The sequence below is a fragment of the Pristiophorus japonicus genome, unplaced genomic scaffold (genome assembly GCF_044704955.1).
Source record: "Pristiophorus japonicus isolate sPriJap1 unplaced genomic scaffold, sPriJap1.hap1 HAP1_SCAFFOLD_343, whole genome shotgun sequence".
Taxonomy (NCBI): domain Eukaryota; kingdom Metazoa; phylum Chordata; class Chondrichthyes; family Pristiophoridae; genus Pristiophorus; species Pristiophorus japonicus.
Window position 1 is genome coordinate 120,499 of NW_027253248.1, and position 27,569 is coordinate 148,067.

The 27,569-nt window shown below is 46.2% G+C and overlaps 1 protein-coding gene across 2 annotated transcripts in view; it reads right to left on the reverse strand.

Annotated features, from left to right (window-relative positions):
- Positions 1-27,569, reverse strand: part of LOC139250065 (zinc finger protein 239-like) — a 141,064-nt gene that overhangs the window by 96,504 nt on the left and 16,991 nt on the right. The window contains exon 2 of one of the 2 annotated variants that reach the window (XM_070872644.1): positions 22,786-26,687. The exons of the other annotated variant lie outside the window; for it this stretch is intronic. Within the exon in view, the coding sequence (XP_070728745.1) occupies positions 25,608-26,336 (729 nt within the window). The 5' untranslated portion in view covers positions 26,337-26,687 and the 3' untranslated portion in view covers positions 22,786-25,607. Of the gene's footprint in view, positions 1-22,785; positions 26,688-27,569 lie in introns of those variants that run through there. 2 annotated transcript variants of the gene reach the window in all.

Consider the following 27,569-nt stretch of genomic DNA (forward strand, 5'->3'; position numbering starts at 1 on the left):
AGTAGGAGGTAACCAAACCGTTGCATATCAGAGTGAATACCAATTGCTAGAAGCAGGCGGCACTATGCTACCGGTACAATTTTGGGTATGTCCTAACACGGAATGTACCATATTAGGAATAGATTTGTTGAGTGAGCAAGGCATGGTAGTAGACGCCTGAAACAAACAAGTAATTTGGACAACGAGAAAGGGACATAAAGACAAAATCAGCGGAAAGTGGGTCCCAGTGAAGAATGTAGCAACCGTGGGTAATGCGGCCAAGTTAACTAGGGACTGGACTAAAGATGGGATATTGGGACTAATATGTCAAGCCCTGCCTGATATATGGGCAAAGGACAAACAAGACTGTGGACTAATTAATATATTACCAGAAAAGATCATAGGGCCCATTCACCCTCCCCACAAGCAGTACCCGATTAAACCTGAAGCCATACGAGCCACGGAGTCGATCATAAGAGCCTTGGTAGAACAAGGTATATTAAGACAAACAGTATCAGTCACGAACTCTCCAATGTGGCCGGTGAAAAAACCCGATAATAGCTACCGACTAACAATAGACTACACTGCCCTGAATAAAGTGACACCCAATCGGAGCCAGTCCTGCCACGATTTTTAACGGCCTGAGTCCAGAACACAAGGTCTTCACCGTCCTGGACATCGCTAACGGATTCTGGTCGATCCCATTGGATCCCGAGTCCCAGGAAAAGTTCGCTTTCACTTCCCAGGGCAAGCAATATACGTGGACACGGCTCCCCCAAGGGTTCCACAACAGCCCAAACATTTTTCATCGAGTTATGAGTAGGACCCTGCAAGAATGCGACCTAACACCGTACAATAGTACGATATTACAATACGTGGATGACATCCTAATATCCTCGTCAAATGACCGGGAGCACCAAGGCACCCTAACTGTGGTATTGAGGACGTTAGGGAAGCAGGGTTTAAGAGAAATCCAAGGAAAGCACAAATAGGACAGGCTAGAGTACGATACATGGGGCATGACATTAGTCAGGGAACCAAAACCCTCCCGACGGATCAGAAAGCGGCGATTGCCGACATGCCTCGACCCACCAGAGTGCGGGGCGTACGGTGGGTAATGGGAATGTTTAACTACTGTAGGAATTTTATTTCCCAGTTTGCAACGATCGCAGAGCCCATTCAGCATTCAGTCAAGGGCGGAAAACCCGGGACAGAGCAAGTGGAATGGGGGGTGGAACAGGAGCAAGCCTATGAACAGTTAAAGGCTGGGCTGCTGTCAGCCCCTGCTCTAAAGTTACCAGACATGTCCAAACCATTCCACGTGTATTACAACCTGGAGGGGGGTTTTTACAGCGCAGTAGTGACCCAGGAAAAGGGGGGTGCGATGAGACCTGTAGCGTATTACTCCACACAGGAATCCCCGATAGTAAAGGGACTCCATCGATGCGTAGCGGCCCTCGACTGTGCAGCCTGGGCTGTGAGGGTATGTGAGCCTGTGACCATGTCCGGACAGTTGGTTATACACACAAAGCACACTATAGTGGGATTGCTGAACACTGGAAGGTTAAAAACGGTGTCAGATGCCCAACGGGCGACTTGGGAAGCGGTGTTGATACCCAAAGATCAGTCCGTACCAATAATAAGAGATGTAGGGTTTAACCCATGTTGTAGGAGGTAGGCACCTGCAGAATATATCAAACACTAAGCATTAGGCACCTGCTAAATATATCTAAACTCATATAAGTTTAAAGTGGCCACACACAAAATGGCTGCCCAGGCATGATGGGAAATCAGGTAGTCAAGCTGTGAACTATTGACTAAGCAATGACCGAGCAATGACCCTGTGAGGCCCACTATAGGAATGCCTTGGATGCAGGATAAGAATAATAAACCAATTAATTCCCCGAGAAGAAAGAGATAGGGAGAGAACCCATCTCCTGTAAACAAGGTCATAAACCAATTATTTCCCCAAGAAGAAAGAGATAGGGAGAGAACCTATCTCCTGTAACAAGGTCATCAATCAGCCCGAGCTGACAATAACCGAACATGTAGTTCCTGAGGCACCAGGGGAATTCTATTGGGTTAAAAGAACCTATATGTAATCTATAATCGTTTTGATTGGATTATGTCCAGCCGTGATGGGCTGAGTAACTGTAGTAAAAACTGTTGTGAAACATATAAAAATCCATGTAACCCTTTGTTCTGTGGAGAGAAGCCTGGATACAGTCCTGAGACTTTCTCCCCGCTAAGCGTTAATATAGGCTGCTTTGGTGTTGGAACCGACTCTGAGTGTTGAGTGATTCTTCTGAGAAAACATTCACACTAACAGTGGCGTAGTCGACGGGATTTCCCGGAGTCGCTGGACGCCCTTGGAAAAACCCGGGTGAGTATAAAAAACAATTTTTAAGTATAAAGGGTGCGGAAGGTGGAAGCCGGTTGATCGACACGAGGAGACAGTCTAATATCTCAAACGCCTAGCCTGGGCCTGAATTAAGAGGACTTTTGTCCCACGTGACGCCAGGAACCAAGTAGGCGTAGGGAACACACTTAGACCGTGGGATCGTGATCCCGAGAGACACTTCCGGACCCAGTAGTGTATTTTGAAATACCCCGGTGTAGAACCAAGTGGTGTACAGCGGCTAACGGAATCCAAACCTGTGAACAGGGTCGGACCAACGGGCCGAGCGGTGGTAGGTAGTCGTTAAGGAGGCGTAGAGCACTGCGGGAAATTGCTTAAACGCCTTTTAAGAATTGTATAAGTTTGTGTAACAGCAGAACTTGTGACCTGACAGTAGCTAGGAGACGGTCTACTCCAAGTTGCGCTAGGAAGGAAGCGGACCTCTGAGAGTAGATTCCTAACGGTACTAGTCCTACCCAGGAATGGCCATGAAAGCAAGTAAACTCGAGTGGGGATCAGAAGGGTCCATTACCCGCCATCTGGCGGAAAAAACTAAAGAAGCTAATCGAAAAAAAATGATTAGCTCAGGGTGGAATCCTCAGGAACTACCAGCAAAGCAAAGGGAATAGTGGGAGAAGGAACGGAAAGTCAAAAAGAAAAAAAGGCTGTGGTCTTGATACTGCGAGCCCATGTAAATTAACATAGGAAACTAAGATTTTAAAAAACTGACGGGATTGTCTTAAGTGAAGTATGGAAGAGGAATAGAACCGGCCAAAGAAAAAAAAAGATTAATAGGAAAGAAGAGAGACTTTTGTGAACGTCTGTTTTAAATGAGAAGTGCCTGTGTGATTTTGTGATTGCGGAATGAATTTTTTTGTTGTCATGTTTCTGAAAGCCTGGTTGGAAGAGGAATGCAAGTGTCTGTTTATTTTAGCTAACCCTTTGTAGTGCTGTCCTGTATGTGGGAAGTTTTAAGACATTTTAAGTTAGAAACGCAGGTGTGGATTTATTCGGATGATTCGGATGATAAGTTACGGAGCTAGGAAATGTACAAAGGATAGGTTTGTTGAGCAAAAGATTAAAAATACATGGTCCCGGTGGTTAAAAAAAAGAATTTACTTGTCGAAAGAAAACATGCAATGACTGACTGGGTTGAAAGACATAAATTTGGTCTCAGAATGAGATAAAGAATGCTTTTTTAAAAAAAAAGAGCTTCTAGCAAAAAAAAAGGTTTTAAATAAAGATTGAAATTACAAAGTTTGAATTGGGATTTTGAGATATTCAGAGAAGGCACAGAAAATAAAGACGCCACTTTGAAAGTAAACAAAATGTGTTTGTGATGGAAAAAGACATAACTTATTAAATATTAGTTGATGTTTGCTGTGAAAAAGATATTGGTTTAATTAGAAAAATAAAAAAATTTGGAAGAGGTAAAAAAACACAACATTTTAAATTATGAGAAAGTTTCAATGCAGTTTGAAAAGATTTCCAAAATGGACAGTGTTTATCAAGAAAAGTCCCGAACAGTCTAAACAAGCAGGAGAGTTTTGAAGATCTAAGCTATGCGAACTCAGCACAGAGAAAAAAAAAATGGGAATTAGAGAATCTTACTGAATTCTTAAATTCTTATAGAAAATTGCACAGAAGTTTAGATTTTGGGCTGAGAGAGAAATTTAAAAAAAAAACAAAATTGAATTTCAGTAAACAAAATTGCTATTAAAAATGTGTGGTCTCGTTTTATATCAATTAAAAAAAAAAAATTTATTTGCCAAGTACTTGAATTAGAAGTTAAGAAAACATTGGAGTTTACTCTAAAATGCCGTCTTCCCTGATGAGAAGATTTTTATTATTTATGCTGTTTAACGGATTCCTAATTTCTAAGTAAGTTTTGAAGACACAAAGACTTTTTTTTTCCAGATGATTACGTGAAGTCACGTAATGACATCAGGTCTTCTTACAAACCTGGAAAGGAGTTAACCCTTTCCATTGACAGCCGTTTAAGATACTGAACATTATTAGTTTGGATTTCTTAATAGAAAAAAAAGACTCACCAAACAGAGGAAACATGAAATAAAAACAGAACTAGCTTATGTAATAATACTTGCCTTATACAATAAAGAAATAGATACTCAATAAAACAAATTGAAGAGTTAAAAGCTAAGATAAACAGGCTGGAAGAGATAACGGGACTAGACGGATAGTGCAGTGCGCAGCCATAGCACCATCACCTATGGCAATAGAGCCAATGTACCCCACGGTGGGTAGGTGTAGTCCACAAACCCAACCTAACGGTAAAGCAGACAACAATGTTCGGAGGAATAGCTTTGGCCTTGGTCATAATAGGAGTTTGGGTAATATTTAAGTGGTTAAAGACACGGGCGCACGCCCCACAGATTCAACTCGAAATGATTCGATTATAACCTTGTGCTTCTGATTTTGCAGGGTGACAGGGATACTCGTAGAGCAAAAAACTTAACCCCTGGTGACGACCAGGCCATCTGTTTAAAATTACAGATAATACTTACCGGAATGGGAATACGAACGGCGCTACTCGTAATATGGATAGCCCTGCGACATGCACGTACCCTGGGCAACACCGACGGACAGCAGAGCACGCTGGAAATAAACAACTACATGAACTATGGAGTCTTGTTTAATTTAACGGATGGAATGTGCATCCCAGCAGCCAAGGACTGGAGCAAGGACAGGACTTATTTTAATGCATGGTTACAAGTGAATCCTAATAAGAATAAGAGTATATACAGTGCTCCACGGGTATAAGGAGCAGCTGCATTAAACGGAGGGATGTCAAAGGGCCCGATGAATGTACTTTCGGCATAATTTGCGCGCCTCCGGGACAATCCCAGCAATCAGTCATCCGCAAAAAGGGAGTGGGGCTGTGTGGCTACTATGAGGAGGCGGGGGCGGCTGCAATATCATTGTATGTATGTTTCTCACCCCCTCCAACACCGCGCCCCATAAGAACCACTACATTGCCCGAGGAACTGCCTTGTCCCATAACTACTAAGGGACCAGAGAATGGGATTGTAATGTACAACGAAGGGGAATTATTGCATGATAATGTTAAACATGAAATTGTGCCTGTTCTGATCAATATTTCAGGCATCCAGATGCCGGTGAGAATGTAGATAGAAGGTTTGCGAATGTGTTAGTAAGGGATCATGGGAAAATGGCCAAGAGAAATTGTGCAGCTGCGATATTTGCCCTGTCGACACAAACAAAGGATTACTCAGAGTTGTGGTCAAACACGAGTTACGTGAAAAAGCAAAAGTCAGACATGATTCAAACGAGGGGCTGCTATAAACAGCAGTAAAATAGGGAAGTGTGATGAGATTCGAAACAATAAACACATCCCTGGAGCCCGCCCTATTTGGAGAGTTGCTAGCCTGCAATTGGGTATGCTATGGGGGAAATCGACCAATGATTGTATAAACTGAGTGTCACTCAAATGTGTTCTGCTGTAACAATGTATAAGTGTTGCGCTTTTGTACTGTTACGTAGCTTGTCAGGACAGAGGTGGACAAACTCGACTCGAGTGTGTTCCCCTTTATCTTAACAGGTCCCGGCCGGGAGAATCTACAGAATAAAGGTCTTATGTTGCTAAGACTAAAAGTTTTCGTGTGTCAGTGAATTCGCTGAAACAGATTGAAGGGAAAAGAATCCAGTATCAACATTTGGTGTCAGAAGTGGGATCTCAACGGACGACTGCCGAAAACTTGCGAATTAAGAGCTAGCCTAGCCTTGGACGAGACGAGGGGAAAATGGCCACTGGAGTAAGTATAATTTCAATACTGCTCCAGTTTCAAAAGTCTGAGGAAAGTTTAGCCACTCGCTGGTTCTCAGGTGGTGTCTGAACGAGATCCAAGTCAATCTGGCGAACACGTTTTAAATTTAGAAAATAAGTGTCCAAGTCAGGTGTGACGTCGACCTTGTATATCACTTGGCCCGTCTAGGCACTGATTGGATTTAAATCGGGAACCTAGAAAAAGTAAGGAGTGTCGTGCGGCGTCACGAACAGGCTGTGTGGGTTCGAGGCCCAAGTAAATAGAGAATCGCGCGAACCGCGTAGGGAAACGCGGAGGTTAGGGAATTACGTAAAATTAAGCTGCGGGACTACGCGGGACTGTGTAAATTTTAAATTGTACTGTCGATCTTGTATATCACTTGGTCCACCTAGGCTCTGGGTAAGCTAAACTGATCACCACGGGGCGGCGTGGGGGACGATTCGGATTAATTAGGACCCCGATCCAACGTGCGGCGACACAAGGATGGGTAATTTAGATAAAACTACGAATTCCCTGAAAGGTCATGGATCCAAAAAAAAAAAGAGAGAATCTTGTGAATGTCTGTTTTAAATGCTTGTATGATTTTTACTGTGGATGAGAAACCTTGTGTGGGGAGACCGGGGAGTTGTGGTTTGTTTTAGCTCCACCCACTTTTTCAAACAGTGAAAGTTTTTTTTAACCCTTCGTAGTGTTGTCCTGGATGTGGGAAGTTTAAGAGTGTGAACCTTATTGAATTACGTAAATTCGGATGATAAGTTACGGAGCCAGGAAATGCACAAAGGATAGGTTTGTTGAGTAAAAAAAATATATATATATGGTCCCGGTGGTTAAAAAAGGATTTAATAGCCAAATGGAGACAGTACTGTCAAAAGCTGAAAGATGAGTCCCTTCTGTCAAGCTGGCAGGAAAACGCCACTAAATTAGGGCTGTCCTTGACAGAAGGAGGACATGTTAAAACTGTAGACGTCCTAAAGAAAGAGTGCGCGCACGAGAAATGTACTAAGAGTTCCCCTGGGACCTCTGAGAAGGGTACCAATAGACTACGTAGTCGAATGGTTGGTTTTGCGTTGACCGAGGCTGATGATGAAATTGATAAATGGACACAGCCGCGCCCAACGGCGCCTCCTGCAGCCCCGGGCCCTTCACCACAGCCTCCTTCCCATCCCCCTCCACCTTACACTCCGGCGAGAGGAGTTAAAGATAACCGTAACCCCACACCAACGAAGCGACAAGCCCAAACTGACTCCTCATCCTCTGATAGCGATTCAGATCCCCAGTTCACAGGCAATATAGCTGAGAGGATCAGATCTCACACTCAGAAGGGCAGAACTATATCTCGACATCACAGACAGTCCCATAAATCCTCTAGTCAAACTACCAGTCCCAGTTGTGAAAGGCATAGCAAACACTCCCACCGATCAAGACACGGAGGTGCCGAGCAGTCAGACAGCTCCGAACCATCCTCCGACCTAGAAATTCCCAGTCCGACCAATGTCAAACCCTGATGCACAACAAGCTGCAAACCACCCCACTATAGATGTATATGTACCATGGAAACCAAATGAGATTATGACCATCCTGGCTACCATACCAGATCGAAAGAGAGAACCGGTCAAATTTATAGATCGCCTCCGACTCACCATTGGAGTTTATAATGCGGAATCAAGAGACTTGTGGTCCTTAGTGCAGCAGGCCCTGAGCCTGACTGAACACGTCCGGTTCTTAGAAAATTTGAGGCGAGCCACCCATGATGCATTAGTGACTGCTCACCCTAATAATGCCCAGGATCGCCTAAACGCTATCTTTAATGCTCTCAGCAAGAACCTTCAGAAGCCCATCAGTATGGCAGCAGTATTAAAAACTAAACCTAAACGAGAAGAAACTGCCGACAAATTTATGGAAAGATTTATTGACATATACGGAGGTCAATCAGGCGATAATGCCTTCAGGGCAGGGGATAATTCACCTCAATTCTGCGCTATTCTACTTCAGTGCCTGCCCTATTCGATTGCTCACGCTATCCGGACAAATAATATGAATTGGGCAGATAACAGTAAAGCCCAAATGGAAAGAGCGGTAAAATATTATTGGCAGGAGAAGAAGGGAGGGGAAGGAGGAGGTGCCCCCCCAACCCGGGTCAAGACCGAATATGTAATAAGGGAAGAGCCCTCACGGGGAGGACCGAAACCCGACCCAAGGGGATATCAAATGGAACCACAGTACTGTGTAAAGGGATGGGTGGATAACCAAGGATACGGATATACCCATCACCCAAATGACCCAGGCCCTGCTAATTACGGACCACCCTATTGTCCCCGGCCCGGTATGGGAAGAGGCCGAGGATGGGAGAGAAGAGATGGGTGTTTTAATTGTGGGCAAGAAGGACATTGGAGTAGAGAGTGCCCCTCCCGTCGGCACGAAAGAGGAAGAGGAGGAAGAGGAGGGGGGCAAGGGGGGAGAGGACGGGGATCTTACACTAACTTCTCCCAGAACAACCACTTTGGCCAACCGTCCCCCGATTACGTAACTTGATTGTACAGAGAACCTCCCCGGATGACGAACCGATTTGCCAGTTTCCAGTCCCTAGCACGGCTAAACAAATGCGACAGTGGTTGGGGATGATCAATTACTGTAGATCCTGGATCCCTAACGTTGCCCTGATGACTAAGCACCTCACACCGTACACAACTAAAGAAGGCAGCTTTGAAATAGAAGCCACAGACGTTCAAGCCTTTAAGGAACTAAAGACAGCCCTGCTGCAAGCTCCGGCTTTGGGCCGACCCCTTTATGACCGGTCCTTTCAACTGTACTGTACAATCTTGAAAGACTGTGCCACTGCTGTGTTAACTCAGAAACACGGGGATAAGCATAGGCCTGTTGCCTACTACACTTCCAAAATAGACCCCGTTGCCTTGGGGCACCCTGTATGTACCCAAATATTAACCGCTATCTACAGTAGCCTTCAATCCGCTGCCAACATTACCCTCCAGCAGGATATTGTTGTGTACACCTCTCACTCCGTAGCTGCCCTCCTGGGCCAACTGCAGACTCAACACCTTACCATGGTCAGGCAAAGCAGATATGAGATCTACCTACTGAATAATCCTAAGCTGACCTTTCGACACTGTACTGCCATTAATCCGGCCTGTTTTCTTACTGAGCCACCCCAAGATGAGGAAGAACCCAGTCATGATTGTTTATCTTTAATTCAGGAGGCCTCGTCGGTCAGGGAAGATTTAGCTGACGTACCAATGGAAGACCCAGACTGTATTATATATGTTGACGGAAGTTCTTCTATTAATCCAGAAGGTACCCGAATCTCAGGATACGCCATAGTAAACCAGGAGAATCAGGTCTTGGAATCTGCCGCTTTTGAAACCGCCTATTCTGCCCAACAAGCTGAACTATTCGCCCTCACCCGACCCTGTATCTTGGTCAAAGACCTCAAAGTCAATATCTATACCGACTCTAGGTATGCCTTTGGGGTGGCCCATGATTTCGGACAGTTATGAAAAAGATAGGGGATTCCTGACCTCACAGGGAAACGAGATATCTCATAGGCAACTAGTATCAGATTTGTTGCAATCCCTCATGCTCCCTAAACGTATTGCTATTGTCAAGTGCACTGCCCACACTACCGGAAACTCTCCGGTCGATATAGGAAACCGCCGTGCTGACAGAGAGGCTAAAAAGGTCTCTTGCGGACAACAAATGGTGGTGCCTAGAATGATGAGTCAAACTAAAAGTCCTGCCAAGGATAAGTTAGCCTCGTAAAAACCAATGCCAACCATCCAAGATGTCATTAAAGCACAGGAGGACGCTCCTGAAAAAGATAAACTGTTGTGGAAAGATTATGGATGTATTTATGATAATGTTTCTAAACTCTGGACCACTCCCGCGGAACAGACTTGCATGTCTGACGAGTTGGCTCGGTGGGTTATTGAATGTATGCATTTTGCTACTCATTGTGGAGCGAGGACAACAAGTGACACACTTTTGGCCACTTGGTGGCACCCTAGACTCCAGATGCTAGCCCAGAACATCAGTAGTCGCTGCCTTGTTTGCCAACAGCATAATCCAGGGAAATGAGTCCCCTGTGATTGGGGTAAGACGCCCCTACCAGAAGGCCCCTTTGAGACCTTACAGTTGGACTACATTGAGTTGCAAAGAGTTCAGTGTTACAAATATGTGTTAGTAATAGTAGATGTGTTTAGCAGATGGATTGAAGCCTACCCTACCCTGGACAATAAGGCTCAAACTGTTGTTAAGGTGTTAATGAGGGAAATTGTTCCTAGATATGGTATCCCAGCTCGACTGATGACCACCTATGTTCTTTCTCTGACTCAGGCTCTGCGACTAGCTCACAACCAGGTTCGAGAGGCTCACCTTGACCTCCCAGTGTTACCCGAATCGTCCCTCGTGGCACCAGGGAAGTATGTCCTGATTAAGAAATGGATTCGAAAAGGGTTGGAGCCACGATGGGAGGGGCCCTTTCAGGTGTTACTCACTACCCCCACCGCAGCTAAGGTTGAAGGGAGAAGTGCCTGGGTTCACCTGCACCACTGTAAACTTATTACTTCATAATGAGCCTCTCACTGGTCGTCCTAACCCTTGTTTCTGTTCCAGACTTCCTCTCCTCCATAGCTGAATAAACCACATCCTTGGGGCAGGAAGAAAAACGCCAAGAACACGGCAGGAGAAAGGAACAAACAGACTTAGCTGTTTTCTGATCTATCCTTATCCTATTGTTAACTAATGTATAGTATCGTCTAAAATTATTTAAGCATGTGTAAGGTATAATTGTGCTACCTTGTGCTATCCTAGCAGAACTAGAAGGGCTACAGGATAACTTACTTTATCAAACCCATACCCGATTGCATGGTAATCGAACTGTGTGTTACCCACTAGCCCAATCAGTAGAGGCCCTGTTCGTGGCCACCCCTGGGTGGACTCCCCGCGACTTATATACGGCGGATACCTCGGACGCACCCTGTGAGGGACAAACGGGCGAATATAGAAAGGGTATACCGGGAAGATGTGTGGAATTAATAGACTCCATGAATCCTGAGTGCAGGGGGTCCCAGGGAAAGAACGGAGCGGTATGCTCGGACATTGCAAGCTACCCGCTTTGCTTCTCAGGACAAGGGTAGGGTTGTGTATATGCCCTGGTCCCCGGGAACGCCACCTGTGTGCAGACGCAGTGTGCCCGTCAGCACTGTCGAGTGCGTAAGGGCCAGTTTACCTGTACCTGTAACGAGCAAAGATGCCTGAACGTGACCGCAGGAAGGCAAGTTATCTGCGGTCAGTGTAACGGAACTCATGTCAGCTCAGAAACATGGGCATACCCGTTTGATGCTTACCAATTGGTAGGATCAGGCTCAAATTTAAGGGAACCTAGCAACTGGTGGTATAAGCAGTTCACGAGTGTTAGCAACACCGACGTAAAGTGTTATAGAGCTAAGGAAGGATTCGTGTTCCTCCTCAACGGCACCTTCAAGACAGCAACACCAACCCTCCCGGTCCTCTTTGCAGTAGGAACTATAGGACCACTCACTGTCCCATGCCCCAAAAGGGGGTATACCCAGAGAAAGGAAATAGTTGGTTGGATTGGTTATTTGGAGGATCCTGGAGATCTTATTTAATGCATGGAGCAGTTATTCTCGTTATGATAATAGTTACCTGTTGTCTGATTATTGGTTGCTTTAATGTCTGTTGTAAAGTAATGATGGCAAAATTGGAGCAAACTCTTAGTCACGGGCTCCCGGAATCTGGTTCAACAGACTAAAGATTTACTCGAGAATCAAGAAGAGTATGAGAAACAAGAATGCGAACGGCTGAATGCGATACTCCTGGAATAATCACCAGGGTTATCATGGAATGATAAAAGGGGGGAATGAGAATGTGAAAAAGGATTGCGAAAGTGGTAGATGGCTAGAGAAGGTAGCAAAAGGATGGAGATAGGGAATCATGGGTAAATGGCTGACCAAAGATGTCAAGCTGTGATAACTACAATGTCAGCACAAAAAGGGGTTACTCAGAGTTGCGGTCAAACACGAGTTACGCGAAAAAGCAAAAGTTAGACATGAGTCAGACGAGGGGCTGCTATATCCAGCCATGAAATAGGGAAATACTATGAAAATCGAAACAATAAACACATCCCTGGAGCCCGCCCTATTTGGAGAGTTGTTAGCCTGCAATTGGATATGCTATGGGGGAAATCGACCAATGATTGTATAAACTGAGTGTCACTCAAATGTGTTCTGCTGTAACAATGTATAAGTGTTGAGCTTTTGTACTGTTACGGGACTTGTCAGTAGAGAGGAGGACAGGCTCGAATCGAGAGTGTTCCCTTTATCCTAACAGGTCCCAGCCGGAGAATCTACAGAATAAAGGTCTTATGTTGCTAAGACTAAAAGTGTTCGTGTGTCAGTGAATTCGCTGAAACAGATTGAAGGGAAAAGAATCCAGTATCAACAGACCAAGATGAGGAGAAACGTTTTCACCCAGAGAGTTGTGAACCTGTGGAATTCTCTGCCACAGAAAGTTGTCGAGTCCAGTTCGTTGGACATATTCAAAAGGGAGTTTGATGTGGCCCTTACGGTTAAAGGGATCAGGGTGTATGGAGAGAAAGCAGGAATGGGGTACTGAAGTTGCATGGTCAGCCATGATCATATTGAATGGTGGTGCAGGCTCGAAGGGCCAAATGGCCTGCTCCTGCACCTATTTTCTATGTTTCTATGAGTTCTCAGGTGACTGAAGAGTCCAATGCAGGAATTACAGTCTCTGTCACAGGTGAGGTAGAAGGTGGTTGAAGGAACGGGTGGATGGGGAGCCTGGGTTGTCCTGCGCTCCTTCCGCTGTCGGTGCTTGGCTTCAGCTTGCTCCCGGCGAAGAGACTCGAGCTGTTCAGCGCCTTCCCGGAAGCTTTCCTTCACTTCGGGTGGTCTTAGGCCAGGGATTCCCAGGTGTCGGTGGGGATGTTGCATTTTTTCAAGGCGGCTTTGAGGGTGTCACTGCCTGTTTAAATGGGCAGTGTCTCTGTTTAAATTTGCAGTGTCTCTGTGTTTGTTTAAAGGGAGAGGGAGTGAAATTTTGCTACTTTGCATCTCGTGTTACTGCCCCCAGCTCACGTAATGGGGTGCAAGAGAGTTTGCGACTGGGCGCGGTGAGAACAGTACTTTCCGCTAAAGTTGGCGGGAGTTTTGCAGTGACTCTGCTGCACTCCGTGATGCTGAAGTAATAACCATGCACAGCGCCCCGGACCAAAAATTGTCCCTGGCCCCCTGGTCCTGTGCCTGGCACTGACAACCACAGCTTCAGCAGTCGGGTTTCAGTTGGATGTCGGCTGGTGGAGCGCTACTTACAGGCACCGTAGTAATTCCCGCCTCCTGTATGGCTCAGAGACGTGGACCATGTACAGTAGACAGCTCAAGTCGCTGGAGAAATACCACCCACGATGTCTCGCAAGATCCTACAAATCCCCTGGGAGGACAGACTCACCAACATTAGCGTCCTCATCCAGGCCAACATCCCCAGCATTGAAGCACTGACCACACTCGATCAGCTCCGCTAGGCAGGCCACATAATTCACATACCAGACACGAGACTCCCAAAGCAAGCACTCTACTCGGAACTTGCCCACAGCAAACGAGCCAAAGGTGGGCAACAGAAATGTTAGAAGGACACCCTCAAAGCCTCCCTGATAAAGTGCGACATCTCCACTGACACCTGGGAGTCCCTGGCCAAAGACCGCCCGAAGTGGAGGAAGAGCATGCGGGAGGGCGCTGAGCTCCTCAGTCTCGTCGCCGAGAGCATGCAGACGTCAAGTGCAGGCAGCGGAAAGAGCGTGCGGCAAACCAGACTCCCCACCCACCCTTTCCTTCAACCACTGTCTGTCCCACCTGTGACAGAGACTGTGGTTCTCGGATTGGACTGTTCAGCCAACTAAAAACTCATGCTAAGAGTGGAAGCAAGTCTTCCTCGATTCCGAGGGACTGCCTATGATGACTTACAGGCGCCAGCATCTGGTTTACTTTTAGTTGGCCAATAATGCTTCTTTCTTAGTTTCACATTGTCTATGTGCCCATTTAAAGGGAGAGTCTATGTGCCCGTTTAAAGGGACAGTTTCTTTGGATTTTCTGATTACTTCAAACAGGTATGCCCCACTTTGTGATTTGGAGAACAACAGGCAGTGATGTTAGCAGCAGTGACACCGAACCTCAATGCTCATATCAGCATCTTGGAAAAGATAAGAGGAAGGCTGCAAAGTTCAAAAGGACGTTGTTTGAACAGCCAAGGAAAAGCAAGAGGCAAACGGAAATCCTCATAGGGGACTCCATCATCAGGCACACAGACAGCACCCTGTGTAGAGGCAAGGCTGTGTCAAGAGCAGACTTCTGTTTTCCAGGAGCCAAGATAGCTGATCTCCGGGATCGTGTGGATGAACTAATGAAAGGTGAGTGTCAGGATTCTGCAGTAGGTTTACATATTGGAACTAACGATATCATGGATAGAAGTCCATTTGTTTTGCAGGATTCCTACAAAAGCCTCATAGATGTCCTTCAGCAAAGGGGTGCAAGGTTAGTAGTCTCCGGGCTATTACCATCATGTCCAGATCGAGGGAGAGGAACAGGCAAATCCGTGGGATTCAACATCGGCTTCAGGACCTCTGCAAGAAGAAGCTTCACCTCATCAATAATCGGGAGGTGTTCAGCAAGGGGATAGTGTAGATAAGTTCAAAGTTAGCCTTACTGCACGTGATAATTACATAGCAGCAAAGCATGAAGATAAACCAGTTAGGGAGCAAACAAGAATTAATAGATGTGAGACCTTTTGAATTGCTTTCATGTAAATGCAAAGGAGTGTTAGAAGCAAATTGTCAGAATTGCAATCTTGTGCTGTGTTGAAGAATTTAGACATTGTGTATTTCTCAGACATGACTAGATGACAATGATGGCACAGACATTCACCTAAAGGGCTACAAGGGTTTCAGAAAGGTTAGTGTAGGCCAAAGGGGAGGTGGGGTTGCTATTTTTATCTGTGAGAATCTAACAGCTCGAGAGAGACTTGATATTGCCTCATTAGGCACAGCTGAAGCTGTCTGCGTTCAAGTGGACCAAGCTCACGGGCAGGGATTAATTATCGCTAATTGCCTGTATTTTTAATTGCTCACTGCACTCTGGAATGGTTCCGACAGATTGGAAGGAGTCCCCATTTTTAAAAAGGTGACAATGCAGACCCAGGTAGCTATAGGCCAATCAGTTTGACATCAGTAATATGTAAAACTCCGGACACCATGAAGTCTCATGGCTTCAGGTCAAGCATGGATAAGGAAACCTGCTGATTACCACCTACTGCCCCCCATCAGCTGATGAATCAGTACTCCTCCATGTTGAACACCACTTGGAAGAAGTATGAGAGTAGCAAAGACACAGAATGTACTCTGGGACTTCAATGCCCATCATCAAGAGTGGCTCGGTGGCACCACAACTGTCCGAGCTGACCGAGTCCTGAAGGACATAGCTGCCAGACTGGGCCTGCAGCAGGTGGTGAAAGAACCAACATGAGGGAAAAACCTATTTGACCTCGTCCTCACCAATCTACCTGTTGCAGATGCATCTGTCCATGACAGCATTGGTAGCAGCGACCATCGCACAGTCATTCTGGAGATGAACTCCCATCTTCACACGGAGGACACCCTCCATTGTGTTGTGTGGCACTACCACTGTGCTAAATGGGATATATTCAGAACAAATCGAGCAGTTCAAAACTAGGCATCCATGAGGCACTGTGGGCCATCAGCAGCAGCAGAATTGTATTCCACCACAATCTGTAACCTCATGGCCCGGCATATCCCTCACTCTACCATTACCATCAAGCCAGGGGACCAACCCTAGTTCAATGAAGAGTGTAGAAGAGTATGCCAGGAGCAGCACCAGGCGTACCTGAAAATGAGGTGCCAACCTAGGGAAGCTGCAACACAGGACTACACGCATGTTAAAAAGCGGAAGCAGCATGTCATAGACAGGGCTAAGCGATCCCACAACCAACAGATCAGATTAAAGCTCTAGTCCTGCCACATCCAGTGGTGAATGGTGGTGGACCATGAAACAATTAACGGGAGGAGGAGGCTCCATGAATATCCCCATCCTCAATGATGGCAGAGCCCAGCACGTGAGTGCAAAAGAAAAGGCTGAAGTGTTTACAACCATCTTCAGCCAGAAGTGTCGAGTGGATGATCTATATCGGCCTCCTCCTGAGGTCCCCACCATCACAGAAGCCAGTCTTCAGTCAATTCGATTCACTCCACGTGATATCAAGAAAGGGCTGAATGCACTGGATACAGCAAAGGCTATGGGCCCCGACAACATGCCGGCTGTTGTGCTGAAGACTTGTGCTCCAGAACTAGCCGTGCCTCTAGCCAAGCTGTTCCAGTACAGCTATAGCACTGGCATCTAGCCAACAATACAGAAAACTGCCCAGGTGTGCCCTGTCCACAAAAAGCAGGACAAATCCAATCCGGCCAATTACCGCTCCATCAGTCTACTCTCAATCATAAGCAAAGTGATGGAAGGTGTCGTCCACAGTGCTATCAAGTGGCACTTACTCACCAATAACCTGCTCACTGATACCCAGTTTGGGTTCCCCCAGGACCATCGGTTCCAGACCTCATTACAGCCTTGGTCCAAACATGGACAAAACAGCTGTATTCCAGAGGTGAGGTGAGAATGACTGCCCTCGACATCAAAGCAGCATTTGACCGAGTGTGGCATCAAGGAGCCCGAGTAAAATTGAAGTCATATCTAGCACAAAGGAAAATGGTTGTGGTGGTTGGAGGTCAATCATCACAGCCACAGGAGTTCCTCAGGGCAGTGGCCTGGGCCCAACCATCTTCAGTTGTTTTATCAATGACCTTCCTTCCAGAAGTGGGGATGTTCGCTGATGACTGCACAGTGTTCAGTCCCATTCGCAACTACTCAGATAATGGAGCAGTCCATACCTGTATACAGCAAGACCTGGACAACATTCAGGCTTGGGCTGATAAGTGGCAAGTAACATTCACGACACAAAAGTGCCAGGCAATGACTATCTCCAACAAGCGAGACACCACTTCCCCATAACATTCAATGGCATTACCATCGCCATCCTCGAGGTTACCATTGACCAGAAACTTAACTGGACCAGCCACATAAATACTGTGGCAACAAGAGCAGGTCAGAGACTGGGTATTCTACGGACAGTGTCTCACCTCCTGACTCCCCAAAGCCTTTCTACCATCTACAAGGCACAAGTCAGGAGTGTGATGGAATACTCTCCACTTGCCTGGATGGGTGTAACTGCGACAACACAAGCAGCTCGATACCATCCAGGACAAAGCAGGCCGCTTTATTGGCACCCCATCCAACACCTTAAACATTCACTCCCTCCATCATCGACGTACCATGGCTGCAGTGTTTACCATGTACAAGATGTACTGCAGCAACACGCCAAGGCTTCTTCAGCAGCACCTCCCAAACCCACGACCTCGACCACCTTGAAGGACAAGGGCAGCAGGCGCATGGGAACACCACCACCTCCATATTCCCCTCCGAGTCACACACCATCCTGATTTGGAAGCATATCGCCGTTCCTTCATTGCCGCTGAGTCAAAATCCTGGAACTCCCTTCCTAACAGTACTGTGGGAGTACCATCACCACATGGACTGCAGCGGTTCAAGAAGGTAGCTCCCTACCATCTTCTCAAGGGCAATTATGGATGGGCAATAAATACATAGAAACATAGAAAAAAGGTGCAGTAGTCGTCCATTTGGCCCATTGAGCCTGCACCACCATTCAATATGATCATGGCTGATCATGCATCTTCAGTACCCAATTCCTGCTTTCTCTCCATACCCCTTGATCCCTTTAACTGTAAGGGCCACATCTAACTCCCTTTTGAATATATCGAACGCACTGGCCTAAACAAATGTCTTTGGTAGAGAATTCCACAGGTTCACAATTCTCTGAGTGAAGAAGTTTCTTCTCATCTCAGTCCTAAATGGCTTACCCCTTATCCTTAGACTGTGACTCCTGGTTCTGGACTTCCCCAACATCAGGAACATTCTTGCTGCATCTAACCTGTCCAATCCTGTCAGAATTTTATATGTTTCGATCAGATCCTCTCTCATTCGTCTAATTTCCAGTGAATATAAGCCTAGTCGATCCAGTCTTTCTTCATATGTCAATCCTGCCATCCCGGAATCAGTCTGGTGAACCTTCGCTGCACTCCCTCAATAGCAAGAATATCCTTCCTCAGATTAGGAAACCAAAACTGTCCACAATATTTAAGGTGTGGCCTCACCAAGGCCCTGTACAACTGCAGTAAGCCCTCCCTGCTCTTGTGCTCAAATCCTCTCGCTATGAAGGCCAACATGCCATTTTCCGTTTTCACCGCCTGCTGTATCTGTAGACCAACTTTCAATGACTGATGAACCATGACACCCAGGTCTCGCTGCACCTCCCCTTTTCCTAATCTGTCACCATTCAGATAATATTCTGCCTTCCTGTTTTTGCCACCAAAGTGGATAACCTCACATTTATCCACATTATACTCACCTGTCCAAGTCACCCTGCAGCCTCTTAGCATCGTCCTCACAGCTCACACTGCCACCCAGCTTGGTATCATCTGCAAACTTGGAGATATTACATTCAATTCCTTCGTCTAAATCATTAATGTATATTGTTAATAGCTGGGGTCCCAGCACTGAAACTTACGGTACCCCACTAGTCACTGCCTGTCATTCTGAAAAAAAACAGTTTATTCCTAATCTTTGCCTCCAGTCTGCCAACCAGTTCTCTATCCACGTCAATACATTACCCCCAATAGAAGTGCTTTAATTTTGTACACTAATCTTATGTGGGACCTTGTCAAAAGCCTTTTGAAAGTCCAAATACACCACATCCACTGGTTCTCTCTTGTCCACTCTGCTAGTTACATCCTCAAAATTTTTTGGAAGATTTGTCAAGCATGATTTCCCTTTCATAAATCCATGCCGACTTGGACCGAGCCATTCACTGCTTTCCAAAGCCGCTGCTATTACATCTTTAATCGTTGATTCCAACATTTTCCCCACTACCGATGTCAGGCTAACCGGTCTATCATTCCCTGTTTTCTCACTCCCTCATTTTTTTTTAAAAAGTGGTTTTACATTAACTACCCTCCAATCCATAGGAACTGATCCAGAGTCTATAGAATGTTGGAAAATGACCACCAATGCATCCACTATTTCTAGGGCCACTTCCTTAAGTACTCTTTGATGCAGACGATCAGGCCTTGGGGATTTATCGTCCTTCAATCCCATCAATTTCCCGAACACAATTTCCTGACCAATAAGGATTTCCTTCAGTTCCCCCTTCTCGCTAGACCCTCGGTCCCCTAGTATTTCCGGAAGGTTATTTGTGTCTTCCTTAGTTTAGACAGAACCAAAGTATTTGTTCAATTGGTCTGCCATTTATTTGTTCCCCATTATAAATTCACCTGATTCTGACTGCAAGGGACTACATTTGTCTTCGCTAATCTTTTTCTCTTCACATATCTATGGAAGCTTTTGCAGTCAGTTTTTATGTTCCCGGCAAGCTTCCTCTCATACTCTATTTCCCCCCTCCTAATTAAACGCTTTGTCCTCTGCTGAATTCTAAATTTCTCCCAGTCCTCAGGTTTGCTGCTTTTTCTGGCCAATTTATATGCCTCTTGCTTGGATTTAACACTATCCCCTAATTTGCCTCGTTAGCCACGGTTGAGCCAACGTCCCCGTTTTATTTTTACGCCAGACAGGGATGTACAATTGTTGAAGTTCATCCATGTGATCTTTAAAGATCTGCCATTGCCTATCCACCGTCAACCCTTTAAGTATCATTCGCTAGTCAATCCTAGCCAATTCACATCTCATACCATCGAAGTTACCTTTCTTTAAGTTCAGGACCCTAGTCTCTGAATTAACTGTGTCACACTCCATCTTAATGAAACAGAGAAACATAGAAACATAGAAAATAGGTGCAGGAGTAGGCCATTCGGCCCTTCTAGCCTGCACCGCCATTCAATGAGTTCATGGCTGAACATGCAACTTCAGTACCCCATTCCTGCTTTCTCACCATACCCCTTGATTCCCCTAGTAGTAAGGACTTCATCTAACTCCTTTTTGAATATATTTAGTGAATTGGCCTCAACAACTTTCTGTGGTAGAGAATTCCACAGGTTCACCACTCTCTGGGTGAAGAAATTCCTCCTCATCTCGGTCCTAAATGGCTTACCCCTTATCCTTAGACTGTGTCCCCTGGTTCTGGACTTCCCCAACATTGGGAACATTCTTCCTGCATCTAACCTGTCTAACCCCGTCAGAATTTTAAACGTTTCTATGAGGTCCCCTCTCATTCTTCTGAACTCCAGTGAATACAAGTCCAGTTGATCCAGTCTTTCTTGATAGGTCAGTCCCGCCATCCCGGGAATCAGTCTGGTGAACCTTCGCTGCACTCCCTCAATAGCAAGAATGTCCTTCCTCAGGTTAGGAGACCAAAACTGTACACAATACTCCAGGTGTGGCCTCACCAAGGCCCTGTACAATTGTAGCAACACCTCCCTGCCCTTGTACTCAAATCCCCTCGCTATGAAGGCCAACATGCCATTTGCTTTCTTAACCGCCTGCTGTACCTGCATGCCAACCTTCAATGACTGATGTACCATGACACCCAGGTCTCTTTGCACCTGCCCTTTTCCTAATCTGTCACCATTCAGATAATAGTCTGTCTCTCTGTTTTTACCACCAAAGTGGATAACCTCACATTTATCCACATTATACTTCATCTGCCATGCATTTGCCCACTCACCTAACCTATCCAAGTCGCTCTGCAGCCTCATAGAATCCTCCTTGCAGCTCACACTGCCACCCAACTTAGTGTCATCCGCAAATTTGGAGATACTACATTTAATCCCCTCGTCTAAATCATTAATGTACAGTGTAAACAGCTGGGGCCCCAGCACAGAACCTTGCGGTACCCCACTAGTCACTGCCTGCCATTCTGAAAAGTCCCCATTTACTCCTACTCTTTGCTTCCTGTCTGACAACCAGTTCTCAATCCATGTCAGCACACTACCCCCAATCCCATGTGCTTTAACTTTGCACATTAATCTCTTGTGTGGGACCTTGTCGAAAGCCTTCTGAAAGTCCAAATATACCACATCAACTGGTTCTCCCTTGTCCACTCTACTGGAAACATCCTCAAAAAATTCCAGAAGATTTGTCAAGCATGATTTCCCTTTCACAAATCCATGCTGACTTGGACCTATCATATTACCTCTTTCCAAATGCACTGCGATGACATCCTTAATAATTGATTCCATCATTTTACCCACTACCGATGTCAGGCTGACCGGTCTGTAATTCCCTGTTTTCTCTCTCCCTCCTTTTTTAAAAAGTGGGGTTACATTGGCTACCCTCCACTCCATAGGAACTGATCCAGAGTCAATGGAATGTTGGAAAATGACTGTCAATGCATCCACTATTTCCAAGGCCATCTCCTTAAGTACTCTGGGATGCAGTCCATCAGGCCCTGGGGATTTATCGGCCTTCAATCCCATCAATTTCCCCAACACAATTTCCCGACTAATAAGGATTTCCCTCAGTTCCTCCTCCTTACTAGACCCTCCGACCCCTTTTATATCCGGAAGGTTGTTTGTGTCCTCCTCAGTGAATACCGAACCAAAGTACTTGTTCAATTGGTCCGCCATTTCTTTGTTCCCCGTTATGACTTCCCCTGATTCTGACTGCAGGGGACCTACGTTTGAATTCTGCCATATTATGGTCACTCTTCACAAAGGGGCCTCGCACAACAAGATTGCTAATTAATCCTCTCTCATTACACAACACCCAGTCTAGGAAGGCCAGCTCTCTAGTTGATTCCTCGACATATTGGTCTATAAAACCATCCCTTCTACACTCCAGGAAAACGTCCTCCACCGTATTTGCTACCAGTTTGGTTAACCCAATCTATATGTAGATTAAAGTCACCCATGATAACTGCTCTACCTTTATTGCATGCATCCCTAATTTCCTGTGTGATGCCAACCCCAACCTCACTACTACTGTTTGGTGGTCAGTGCACAACTCCCACGAGCGTTTTCTGCCCTTTGGTGTTCTGCAGCTCTACCCATACAAATTCCACATCATCCAAGCTAATGTCCTTCATTACTATTGTGTTAATCTCCTCTGTACCAGCAACGCTGGCCTTACCAGCGATGCCGACATCCCTTGAATGAATAAAAAAATGAATCAGACCCATCTGACCTGTCAAGTGGGTGTAAAAGATTCCATGACGTTATTTCGAAGAAAAAAATCTCTCTCTGGTGTCCTGGTCAACATTTATCCCTCAACCAACATCACTAAAACAGAGGCTGTGAAAAGCATCTTATAAATATAAGTCTTCCTTTAACAAAGGAGAAACAGCTTTAAAATGGAACAGTCGATAACAGGACATCAATTCGCCTCCTCATGGAGAAATCAAGGAATCGATTCACTGTATGTAGGAAACAAAGCTAATTTATTTGACAGTTGTTTGACAGAGGGAGCAGAAAAGACTTACAAGAATGATTAAGAAACATAGAAAATGAGTAGGAGTAGGCCATTCCGCACTTCGAGCCTGCACCACCATCCAATAAGATCATGGCTGATCATTCCCTCAGTACCTCTTTCCTGCTCTCTCCATACCCCTTGATCCCTTTAGCCGTAAGGGCCATATCGAACTCCCTCTTGAATATATCCAATGAACTGGCATCATCAACTCTCTGTGGTAGGGAATTCCACAGGTTAACAACTCTGAGTGAAGAAGTTTCTCCTCATCTCAGTACTAAAAGGCCTACCCCTTATCCTAAGACTGTGTCCCCTGGTTCTGGACTTCTCCATCATCGGGAACATTCTTCCCGCATCTAACCTGTCCAGTCCCGTCAGAATCTTGCAAGTTTCTATGAGATTCCCTCTCATCCTTCTAAACTTCAGTGTATAAAGGCCCAGTTGATCCAGTCTCTCCTCATATGTCAGTCCCACCATCCCAGGAATCAGTCTGGTGAACCTTCGCTGCACTCCCTCAATAGCAAGAACGTCCTTCCTCAGATTAGGAGACCAAAATTGAACACAATATTCCAGGTGAGGCCTCACCAAGGCCCTGTACAACTGCAGTAAGACCTCCATGCTCCTATACTCAAATCCCCTAGCTATGAAGGCCAACATACCATTTGCCGCCTTCACCGCCTGCTGTACCTGCATGCCAACTTTCAATGACTGATGAACCATGACACCCAGGTCTCGTTGCACCTCCCTTTCCTAATCTGCCGCCATTCAGATAATATTCTGCCTTTGTGTTTTTGCCCCCAAAGTGGATAACCTTACATTTATCCACATTATACTGCATCTGCCATGCATTTGCCCACTCACGTAACCTGTCCAAGTCACCCTGCAGCCTCTTAGCGTCACACTCACAGCTCACACCGCCACCCAGTTTAGTGTCATCTGCAAACTTGGAGATATTACACTCAATTCCTTCATCCAAATCATTGATGTAAATTGTAAATAGCTGGGGTCCCAGCACTGAACCCTGCGGCACCCCACTAGTCACTGCCTGCCATTCTGAAAAGGAGTTTATTTCTACTCCTTGCTTCCTGTCTGCCAACCAGTTCTCTATCCACGTCAGTACATTACCCCCAATACCATGTGCTTTGATTTTGCACACCAATCTCTTGTGTGGGACCATGTCAAAAGCCTTTTGAAAGTCCAAATACACCACATCCACTGGTTCTCCCTTGTCCACTCCACTAGTTACATCCTCAAAAACTTCCAGAAGATTTGTCAAGCATGATTTCCATTTCATAGATCCGTGCTGACTTGGAATGATCCTGTCACTGCTTTCCAAATGCGCTGCTATTTCATCTTTAATAATTGATTCCAACATTTTCCCCACTACTGATGTCAGGCTAATCGGTCTATAATTACCCATTTTCTCTCTCCCTCCTTTTTTAAACAGTGGTGTTACATTAGCTACCCTCAAGTCCATCGGAACCGATCCAGAGTCGATAGACTGTCGGAAAATGACCACCAATGCATCCACTATTTCTAGGGCCACTTCCTTCAGTACTCTGGGATGCAAACTATCAGGCCCTGGGGATTTATCGGCCTTCAATCCCATCAATTTCCCGAACACAATTTCCCGCTTTATAAGGATACCCTTCAGTTCCTCCTTCTTACTAGACCCTCGGTCCCCTTGTATTTCCAGAAGGTTCTTCCTTCGTGAAAACAGAACCAAAGTATTTGTTTAACTGGTCTGCCATTTCTTTGTTCCCCATTATAAATTCACCCGAATCTGACTGCAAGGGACTTACATTTGTTTTCACTAATCTTTGTCTCTTCACATACCTATAGAAGCTTTTGCAGTCAGTTTTTATGTTCCGAGCAAGTTTCCTCTCGTACTCTATTTTCCCCCTCCTAACTAAACCCTTTGTCATCCTCTGCTGTATTATAAAATTCTCCCAGTCCTCAGGTTTGCTGCTTTTTCTGGCCAATTTATATGCCTCTTCCTTGGATTTAACACTATCCTTAATTTCCCTTGTTAGCCACGGTTCAGCCACCTTCCCAGGTTTATTTTTACTCCAGACAGAGACGTACAATTGTTGAAGTTCATCCATGTGATCTTTAAATGTTTGCCATTGTCTATCCACCGTCAATCCTTTAAGTATCATTTGCCAGTCTATTCTAGCCAATTCACGTCCCATACCATTGAAGTTAGCTTTCCCCAAGTTCAGGACCCTAGTCCCTGAATTAACTGTGTCACTCTCCATCTTAATAAAGAATTCTACCATATTATGGTCACTCTTCCCCAAGGGGCCTCGCACAATAAGATTTGCGGGATGAGGGACTTCAGTTCCATGGATAGACTGGAGAAGCTGGGGGTCTTCTTAGAACAGAGAAGGTTGAGAGGAGATTTGATAAAATCATGAGGGGTCTGGACAGAGTAGAGAAAATATTCCCATTGGCAGATGGATGGAGACAGGTGATCGGCAAAAGAACCAAAGGCGACATGAGAAAAAACTTTTTTTACGCAGCGAGTGGTTAGGATCTGGAATGCACGGCCTGAAAGGCTGGTGGAGACAGATTCAATCGTGGCTTTCAAAGAGTGAATTGGATAAGTACCGGAAATAAAGCATTTGCAGGGCTACGGGGAAAGGGCAGGGAGTGGGACTAGCTGAAGTGCTCTTGCAGAGAGCCGGCACGGGCTCGACGGTCTGAAAGGCCTCCTTCTGTGCTGTAACCATTCTATGATGTCCAGAAAATTAAACTCCAGCCCAGTTGTCGGGATTAATTACACCAGCGGCAACAAACCCCAACGGTCCGAGTGAGCATGGTTCAGTCCGGGATGTGATTAACGGCAACAATAACAGCAGAGTCCAACCCCCGCAGTCCCCTGTGAATTCGCTGGTGTGTCAGCAGGTCACATGATCGACTGAATCCCTTCCCACACTCGGAGCAGGTGAACGGTCTCTCCCCAGTGTGAATGCGTTGGTGTGTCACCAGGGTGGATGAATCAGTGAATCCCTTCCCACACTCGGAGCAGGTGAACGGCCTCTCGCCAGTGTGAACTTGCTGGTGTGCTAGCAGCTGGGATGATCGAACAAAACCCTTTCCACATTCAGAGCAGATGAACGGTCTCTCCCCAGTGTGAATGCGTTGGTGTGTCAGCAGGTTGGATAAACAAGTAAAGCCCTTCCCACACTCAGAGCAGATGAATGGCCTCTCCCCAGTGTGAGTGCACAGGTGTGCCCGCAGGCTGGATGACTGAGTGAAGCCCTTCCCACACACGGGACAGGTAAATGGCCTCTCCCCAGTGTGAATACGCTGGTGTGCTAGCAGGTGGGATGAACGAGTGAATCCCTTCCCGCACACAGGACAGATGAATGGCCTCTCCCCAGTGTGAACTCGCTGGTGTACCAACAGGGCGGATGACCGAGTGTATCCCTTCCCACACACGAGGCAGGTGAATGGCCTCTCTCCATTGTGACTGCGTCGATGAGTTTCCAGCTCAGATGCGGAATTGAATCCCTTCCCACAGTCGCCACATTTCCACGGTTTCTCCATGGTGCAGGTGTCCTTGTGTCTCTCCAGGTTGGACGATCAGTTGAAATCTCGTCCTCATACACAATACATGAACGGTTTCTCCCCGCTGTGAATAGTGCGACATTTTTTCAGGCTGTGTAACTGGTTAAAGCTCTTTCCACAGTCAGTGCACTGGAACACTCTCACTCGGGTGTGTGTCTCGGTGCTTTACCAGTCACTGATGTTGAAAATCTTTTCCCAGAGACAGAACAGACAAATGTTTCTCCTTCCACATTCAAAGGCCGATGATATACAGGTGAATCGAGTGACTCTGTCAGATCTCGATATGATTGGTTGGAGTTTCCCGTCTGCAAATCCTTCTTTTCTAATATCCTGTAAAAGGAGTTTACAAAAGTCAGCACTGGAAGTGCAGGATAGAAATGGAGGACAGACAATCCTAGTTTCTATGGAACATTCTTTCCTCTCTTGTTCCCCCAAAGCTGTAAATTCCCGTCCCACACACTCTCCCTCCTCCTGCTGCTGAAATCCAAACTCATTGCACCACCTCCATCATTTCTTTCTTCCATCTGCTGTTTTCTCACTCCCTCTTCTCTGGTTGAGTTCAGTTCTACATCCCTCGTGTGCAGACTGAGAATAAATGAGGAATGATTTTCTCTGCTGGTCACTGGGACTCTAAAGCCCCGCCCACCCTCTGCTCCTGGAGCAAGATGGCCACACAGGCGCCCTGATCCTGTCCAAGAATTCGGCTAGTTACCCCGAGCGGTCGGGTCCATCACCGCGGGTCAAACATGGAGCCTGTGGGCTCGTATTCGGGGCCTGAGGCCGACACCAGGTGTTTATGAAGCTGCCCAGCCCACCCAGGGGTCCAATTCCTCCGCTGAGCCCACAAGCTCCTACCGACTCGCGGAACGTCTCTTCCGCCTCAGACCACCTCCACCACTGGCACTGCGCCTGCTCAGAGCACAGCCCGGTCCCACGTCTGAGCTCCTGTTGTCATTGAAAGAGCACTTTACCCCTGCGCGGGGGATTCTGGCTACAGAAGTAAACATTGCAACATTTGGTAGTGAAATGGGTTGATTGAGGACAGACAGCAGGGATTATTGCAGGAAATAACACAGTGCAGTGAGAAAGGAAATGCAGTGGATGTTGTGTAGATGGATTGTCAAAAGTTGTTTGATAAGGTGCCGGACAGGAGGCTTGATGATCAAATTAAGGCTCACGGTATTAAAGGGAGTGGGGCCGCGTGGAGAGGAA